The sequence below is a fragment of the Oryza brachyantha genome, chromosome 10, assembly GCF_000231095.2.
Source record: "Oryza brachyantha chromosome 10, ObraRS2, whole genome shotgun sequence".
Taxonomy (NCBI): Eukaryota; Viridiplantae; Streptophyta; class Magnoliopsida; order Poales; family Poaceae; genus Oryza; species Oryza brachyantha.
In genome coordinates this window covers 1,362,049-1,370,700 of record NC_023172.2, presented here as the reverse complement: position 1 = coordinate 1,370,700, position 8,652 = coordinate 1,362,049, and the positions used below count along the sequence as shown (strand labels likewise).

Genomic DNA, 8,652 nt, shown 5'->3' with positions numbered 1-8,652 from the left:
TATACCAGCCTTAATTTGATTACAATTACTTTACTTTTAATTTGATTACAATTTATGGGTTATTATTTAACTAATGCTACACTTTGATAATTGTGATTATGATTAATTACCCAATGAGGGTTAATTCCAAGTAAAATATTGCTTAATGATGGGCTGTGGGTACGTGGTTTTGAGAGTCGCATCCATGGAAATTAACGACCGGTTCTCCGGAAATTCTGGAAGTCTTACACGCACTAACCACAAGCAAGAGTGGGCAACGGTGGGACTCATAGCTTAGCTTGTCCCTATTCGACATACCCAGGAAAGGGTGGGCGTGATGGAGTATGGATGGCCCTACGACGGTCTATGCTGCTTTCAGATTCACCTTGGCATAAGAGAGGGTTGCCCGACTTGGTGTAAATGAAGGGGCGAAACCTGCAGTGTGGTGCGATTGATTAAGGAGGGTTAGGTGAAAGGCCTTATCATGGTTTCCATTCTACGGTATCGTTCTGATACGTCAGTGCACGGTAACGTGTGTGAGACTAAGTGTTATTGGTAAATTTGTATACATCTGATCAGAGTAAAACTATTGGAATAGTCGTGTTCATGGTTATGGGGTGAACTAATAGACTCGCTGGGATTAGTCGCACATTTAATAACTTGATGAATCTAAAACGGCTTTGAACCTATCACAACGTGGTGTAACGTTGGACAGCGGTTTGGGCTTGTTACAACTTGGTGTAACATTGGATAGTGGATGGTTATTTTAAGTATTTACTTCGTTTTATTTCATTCTATTTAATTTACCGTTTTGCCAAATATTGCCGCTTTATGCAAACTAACCATACCCTCTCCTTGTTACTGCATTCATTTCTTTTTCCTCTATTAGGTGCTACTTGTTGAGTACCGTGGTTTGTACTCAGCCCTGCTTATTTTTTTCCTCCACTAGAGCAACTGCCAGTGAATGAGTCAGAAGAAGTTTGTTCGCAAGGGTGAAGTTCATTCGCCGTTGAGAATGTCTGTGGTGTGGAGCCATCCTCGTCAGCTCAAGATTAGATAGTTTGAGTTTGTTTCTTTTTCCGCTGCATTTTGATACAATTGTTTTTATATGTTTTAAGTCATGGAACTATGTATTCGATTTGTTATAGTGTGTGCTGAGGTTGATTCATGTACCGAGAATAATGCATGATATTGTTAGGAAATTGGTGTAAATTTTATGGTGTGACAGAAACGTACACCAAGGTACAGGATACATAATAAGGTTCGTGGTCCTTGAGTACAACACATAAGATAGCAGCGGAATTTTCAAATAACATACAAAAGCATAAAGCAAAACCGGTGGTGCTGTAACCCCACCAGGGCAAACCGACCCGACAAGAACCAAGCTACAAGAGAGAGGTCACTCACTTCTCTTGCCCTTGCCATCCTTGGCAGAGTAGTGACCAGATAGAAAACAAAGCTCAACAATGGAATCCTCTCCTGAAATTACAGGCATCGGGTTAAGTACAAGTTTGTGCTTGTAAGACTTACCCAAAAATATATATACATAAGAGAGAGAAGTATGCAAGCTTTTACCTTCACCTAAGCTATCTAGGTTCATGAATTACATAAAGGCAATTTTATTGAGCAAATACTAAGTAAAATAACTAAAAACAAGTAGAACTACCATCATTTTAATTTCTGGACAGCAAGAAGAATAATCTGAAATGAACATACAAATGAGCCCGAACGGCAAAACATGATTCTAAATCATATTGTCTGGGGAAACACGGCAAAATGATCATCTCCAAACCACTCGGGTTCAAAGCACTTGGAAAGAGCAACCAGAGCTAGACACCACTTAGGTTCGGAAGCAGTTAGAATAGTGCTGCTCGAGTTGGGTAACTCGAAACTTCGAGGATGCCTTTTGGGTAACAATCCATAAAAGACTATGTTTCATTGTTACATATTTAAGCATCGAGTCGGGGTCTACACCTATGTCGGCTATATGGGCCCGAGGTATCCCCTGTGCACGTTTGGCCCGCGGTGACCGTGGGCCCATGGACCAAAACACCCGAAAAGGGATTCGGTCCCCGAAAAACCATGTGCCCCCAAGGTGTCGGGCCCGAAAGGTTGCTGCTTAGCCGAACACCAGAGGGGTCGGCCATCCTCGATCCCCTCGGCCAGGGGGCTGCGTGTTGCGGGGCCCATCCTACGCTTGCGCCAGCCATGATGCCCAACCACCGCGTTTATGGTGAAGCGAGGCCGCCTGGCGCGCTACGCCGCCCTTATGGTGGATGTAGGCATGCGCCTAGCCGCATTAAAGGCGACTGCAGACGCACGCCTCCATACACACTCCCTCCTGAGAAAAGGCGAGGGAGATGGGACATCCCTGACAGTATAGTGACATCACTGACACCGCAGGGATATGACAGTTCTCCGTTCGGACCGCTGAGTTACACAGGGGGTTGTTGACGTCAAAATGTGAGCGTTGACGTGTCACAAATGATGGCCTGAGAGTCAATCTTAGAGCTCCAGTGCAGGACCTAAATTCTTAGATTGCACGAGTGTGCCAGTTAGTTTGATCGTGCAACTAACAAGATGAACACTAAAACAAGTCGATCGGCTATCGAGCCGATAGGTAATCAAATATCTAGTCAATCGGATATTGATATAGCAGTGTTTAGCCGATAGATGAGCAATCGACTATTGAAAGCTTGGATCGGCTAGAAACTGGATAGAAATGGACATGAATTAAATATTAGACCAACGTAATCCATCATCTTACTTATTAATCTTAGTCGGTCAGACGAGCCCCTATAACTAGATCGAACCAAACATACATAGATCAGACTTAACCAAGACAGTATGCAGTCGAGCACGATATAATTATAGGAAACATGAAGATCGATAAGGCTAATAAATAAACCGAAGAATTACTTGGAATAAACAATGAATTATGTGTTACGATTAGCCAAAACCAATTAGCATGCAATTCTCATAAGCCCATGCAACATAAATAACTACCGATCTAACAGAATCAAGCCGATTAGTATAAAGATAATGCAGTAAGGCAATCAGCTATTTTATTGATGTAAATATAGCAAGCATGTAGATCAGCAAAGATCATCGGCTATAGAAGGCGGACAAACAACCAAGATCTATAAAATATATAGCCCAGATTGCTAAGAATAATCATAGAAGATCAGACTCAACCAAGACAGTTCAAGATTACGCGTAGCAATGTCAGTCTAGATACTAAACAGATCTAAATTGCTATCAAGCCAATGAGCCGATAGCCGATGACTGGTAACTTATCGACGGGTACTCCGATAAAACGATGAGCAAAATACGCCAACATGATATAAACTATCTAATAAATGCAATCTACTAGATCGAACCGAACCGAGACAGTATTAGATTGAGTATGTCAAACAGCAAATATCAACTCGATTACTGGTAACTTATCAGCAAATGTCGTGGAGAAACTTTTGGAGAATTCTGATGCTTCTCATGGGGGACCCGGTGACCAAAATGCTCTGCATGCTGCCGTCAGAAATGACAATCCAGGTGAGACCTACGGCCACGTGTAAGGTTCATAAAACATTTCTTTCATCCTTGAGTAGGTATCATGAGATACTACTGTTTTCTATGTAAAATTTATTACATCTTGAAAACAGTGGTACCCCATGGTGCTTGCTTAAGAATGAAAAAATTGCTCAGGTTCATATGTATACATTTACAGTATACGCAGAACACTCTGCTGACAACAAATTACTCCTCGCCACCATTACTTTTTACTTATGTTCAGCGTTCTTTCTTTATTTCCTTCCAGATATCGCCAAAAGGATTATGGAGGCACGCCCTTGGCTGGCCAGAGAAGAGATTGGTGAGAAGAAAACGACTCCAGTTTACATAGCTGTAAGAGCTGGGAAGATTGATGTCCTAACAGTAATGTTGGAACATGATCGGTCTTTAGGGTATCTTCTTAGCAAAGAAGGCCACCCTCTTCTTTCTGCTGCCGCAGGTACAGGCCAAGTTACTGTCGCTCGGGCGATTCTTAACCATTGTCCGGATGCTCTATATTGCAACAAGGACAACTGGACTTGTCTTCATGTAGCTGCACACAGTGGTCACATGGAGTTTGTGCAGTTTGTTCTGGGGTCACCGGAACTTCGGCACCTCGTTAACATCCAAAATCACAACGGAAAGACTGCTCTACATATCGCAGCACAAAATAATAATTCGAGGATTATGTCTGCTTTACTGCTTCACCAAGGCATGGACGTCACACTGCTTAACAACATCGGTCAGACAGCTAGCATGGTATTAGCTGCTGCCAAAACGGACGACAGCACAAATTCAATATGGGTACGTCTATATTTTTTTCAGTGTATTTCTTTGAAGTGTAGCTGTCCTTATTTTCATTTACTCAGCAAACTTCGATGAGTCATTTTATAGTGCTCCATCTCACCTATATGGAGGTAAGATCTCTAAAGCGATCCTAACCGTTGAATATTACGGACATAATTTTTACAATTTAGAAAATGGTGTACCCTTCCATTAATTAACTGTCAAATAATGGAAAGTAGTAATGGACCTAGTTATCCTTTTACTTTTATCATGCATGTCATCTACCTATCCCCAAAGTCGACACTATTTAGCCGAAGCTCAAATTTCAGAAGAAAACATATAGTGTCTATTATTTAAATTTAAAAAATGTGTGGTACGTTTTGCGCTTGAAACAAAAAAGTGACTTGATTTGAGTTCACAGGTTAAAATAAAATATGTTTAGAAAGTTCAAATTATTTTGAAACTTCCATTATAATCGGAAATTAAATGCCAAATAAATTTGAATTTGAATTTTTGGTAGTATTTTCTTTACTCCTTTACTATATTAATTTTAACAGTATTCACACAAGGAAACATATTCCTCTTTCGTTATTTAGTGTAATAATTAACATGAATAAACTTTAAATACTAACAAATGCAGTTTTACCATCCAAGATGTAAGAGTAATAGCAGACTGGACGGTGAAAAAAAGATTGGGTGCACCATAAAACATTAATTTCTACTTCGATGCGGTTTATATATTGTGCTGTAATAGATTATATTAATATCCATTAGGAACCATATTAAAATAAAACAGTAAACATTGTGATTTGGAATGAACATGATATAACTATATATTTCAAGCTGGGTGACCATCGCAATGATGCACTGGTTAAAAAAAAGGGATTATATATAAAAGTCTGTGTCCATAAGATATACGGAGTATAGAGTAACACCTCAAGCATTATATTATCTTTTGTATACAAAATCACAAGAGGTTTAATGTCAAGTCATTTAAATGGTCAACAGATACCAGACAGCAAAGCTGGAGCAGGTTCAGCAGAAGCAACAGGGATGGACAGGCGTCTCCTGCAAGCTGCCAGATCGGGTGATACCACATCAATATCAATGATATTGCAAGAGGCTCAGCATGAGCCCAGCCTGCTGATTGGAACGACTCCGGAGGGAAACACCTGCCTCCACATAGCCTCGGCCCATGGCCACCTGGGATTCTGCACCCATATCCTGGAGATGAACAAGTCCCTCCTCGACGCTGTCAACGCCGATGGCGAGACGCCGTTGCTCGCCGCCGTAAGAAACGGCCAAGTCTCATTAGCTTCTTTTTTACTCAGTTACTGTCGCAATCTCCATATGAGCGCGACAATCACGAAGCAAGACAAGCATGGATGCAACGCGCTGCACCACGCCATCCGCAGCGGGCACGAGGAGCTCGCGCTCGCGCTGATACAAGAAGAACCTGCCTTGGCGAAAGCAGTGAACAAATACGACGAGTCACCCATGTTCATCGCGGTGATGAGAAACTTCACCACCATATTCGAGAAACTGTTGGAGATTCCTGATTCTGCTGACGGCGGAACCTACGGATACAATGCTCTGTATGCTGCCTTCAGAAATAACAATGCTGGTGAGATCTAAATGGCGCTGAATTTAATCTGGATCCTAAAATCTTTTGTTGAGTAGGGGAACAACTTATATTCTTCGATATCATCCATCATCCATAATGGTGATTCACATCTTTATATATGTATTTGTTAACCAATATTCATGCCTTCCTTTGTCAGATATTGCCAAAAAAATTGTTCAGGCTCGTCCTAAATTGGCGAGACAAGAAACGAACGGACAGTGTACTGCTATCCTCTGTGGTGTGCTTGACAACAAGATTGGTGTGCTAAGAGTATTACTGGAATATGACTTCTCTTTAGGATATCAGGTCTCGACAGATGGTGCCCCTCTTCTCAATTGTGCCGCATACCGGGGCCATGTTGAAGTTGCTCGAGAGATTCTTAAACATTGTCCAGATGCTCCCTTTTTAGATCAACGAGATGGCTGCACATGTCTCCACAAAGCTGTAAATGCAGGTCAGACAAAATTTGTGGAATTTGTTGTGCAGTCAAATAAGCTTCGGAAAATCATTAACATTCGAGACAAAGACGGTGATACTGCTCTTCATTATGCAATCCGGAAGTGCTATCCAAAGATCGTCGCTATTTTACTGAAACATCAATATCGAGACGTCACGATGCTCAGCAACTCGGGTTGCCCCCCAATCTGGGTACCTGATGATGCTGTCGACCACGCCAAGACTCTCAACTGGGTAAGTCCACATGCTCTCCACCACGTGGTGTTCATATATGTTCCTCTTTCCAAAATATTAGTTTTTTAGGATTTAAATCTTGCTATACAATATAAACATTACAATATGCAGAATGAAGTCTCGATGCTTATGTTGGAAGCTGACCCGGAAGACAAAGGTGAAATTTATAATCTTAATAAGTCAATCAAACATCAAGTAATTGAAAAATCAAGGAAAGATATAAGGTCCTTGACTCAAACATATGCAAACAACACTTCTTTAGTAGCAATCCTCATTGCGACAATCACCTTCGCTGCTGCTTTTACCTTGCCTGGAGGATATAGTAATGATGTTGGAAGCAAGGGGCTTCCTATCATGGGTAGAAAGCTTGCCTTTCAGGCTTTCTTGATATTTGACACCTTGGCAATGTGCACATCACTTACTGTTGCCTTTATATGCATCATAGCAAGGTGGGAGGATCTTGAGTTCTTGCTTTACTACCGATCTTTTACAAAGAAGCTCATGTGGTTTGCATACATGGCAACCACAGCAGCATTTGCAACTGGTTTATATACAGTTTTGGCCCCTCATCTTCCATGGTTGGCCATTGCAATTTGTGTCGTGTCATTTTTGTTGCCCTTTATCACTAAGCTTGTTGGTGAATGGCCAATCCTAAAGCTTAGGATACGGTTGCGTGGAACTTTCGAGTCTGAGCTCCTAGATTTGGTTTGATCAAAACACGTTCTGCTATTATGTGCTATTTGGTTGATAGGGTTATGATTTTAATTTGGGATGCTCTGAAAAGCATTATTCATGTAATGATCTTTAGGTATGAGTGAAGCTTGTTCTGCTCATTAATCTATTTTATAGAATGTTGGTTTCTATCATTTAAGTTTGTTGATGGAAATGCAAGGAAATATTTTTTTAGTCATTACTAAATTTCCTCTTTCCCAAAAGCAATATTTTTAAAAATCTCTCATGCAAAATTACTGAGCATTCACGTAACCGAGAATGTTGCTATTCGATAGATTGATACTTCTAGAGGTTCCACAATTATTCTCACACCAAAAAATAACAAAACAGTTCCAACATCTCGCCCTAATACCAGGTTCCCTCATTGGTCACTATGGGCGGTCCTCCTTGTGGTATCAAAATACGAGACAGCCTACCACGTGAATGGCAGGAGAAACGAAATCAACTAAATCTTTTTATAGAAAAATAAAAAAGCTTCAATTATAATTTGATGAAGTCGTCCCCAGCTACCTTGCCACCAAAAAACATAAGCCAAAAATTCAAATTTATTGTATCAAGTTGTGTTTATAAAGTGTATACAAAACACTCCTCTCAAACTCTAATTTTTCCTCCTACATAAGTTATATCTATAGGACCTCCATACCCTCATCTGTTTATATATCAAAAACTCTATCAACAACTAGAGTAGGAATCCTTGTCCTAGGCTGCGTTCAGTGGAGGTGTGGATAAGTTAACTTACCCAACACGAAAAACGTAGTAAATAGATTAGTAAATAATTAATTAATTATTAATTATTAAAAATATATATATAATAGATTAATATGATTTTTTAAAATAATTTTTCTATAAATTTCTTTTGTAAAAGATATACCATTTAGCAGTTTGGAAAGTATATACGCGGAAAACAATGAAGATAAGTTCTACTCCAACAGCTGTCACGAATGGTACAGAACCATAGTTTTGGGCTAGCATGAGTGCATGTTTCTGGCCTGCGAGCCGAGTGTGATGGGTCAAGCCCATGTAACGAAGTATAAAAAGACAACAGCTGTAGCAAGAAAAGCTAGCGAATGGGAAAATAGAATCTGACTGCTCTCTCTATCTTCTCTGTTCTTCTTGCTTCTTCCTTGTTCTTTCTCTGTTCTTCTCACCACCCATCCATGGCGATTCTCGCAACCGAGTAATCCGCTACAGTGGTACCAGAGCGAGGTTTCGGAGGGCGGTGAATCCTCACATTCTCTTGATTCGTCCGGCAATTTTTTTTTTCCCATAGTTCAGCAGGCGACCGCCTTCGGGTG

At 40.6% G+C, this 8,652-nt stretch overlaps 1 protein-coding gene across 1 annotated transcript; it reads left to right on the top strand.

Moving 5' to 3' along the window:
- Nucleotides 1-5,364: 5,364 nt before the first annotated feature.
- On the top strand, nt 5,365-7,336 carry LOC102718109 (ankyrin repeat-containing protein At5g02620-like). Its single transcript, XM_006661565.2, has 3 exons — nt 5,365-5,935; nt 6,093-6,625; nt 6,737-7,336. Exons 1-3 carry the CDS (start codon nt 5,365-5,367, stop codon nt 7,334-7,336), a joined length of 1,704 nt encoding a protein of 567 aa, XP_006661628.1.
- Nucleotides 7,337-8,652: the final 1,316 nt, after the last annotated feature.

Coding starts and splice junctions, on each gene's coding strand:
- LOC102718109 (XM_006661565.2), top strand. CDS start 5,365: ATGGACAGGCGTCTCCTGCAAGCTGCCAGATCGGGTGATACCACATCA. Junction 5,936..6,092: donor CTTCAGAAATAACAATGCTG/GTGAGATCTAAA, acceptor TTCCTTTGTCAG/ATATTGCCAAAAAAATTGTT. Junction 6,626..6,736: donor ACGCCAAGACTCTCAACTGG/GTAAGTCCACAT, acceptor TACAATATGCAG/AATGAAGTCTCGATGCTTAT.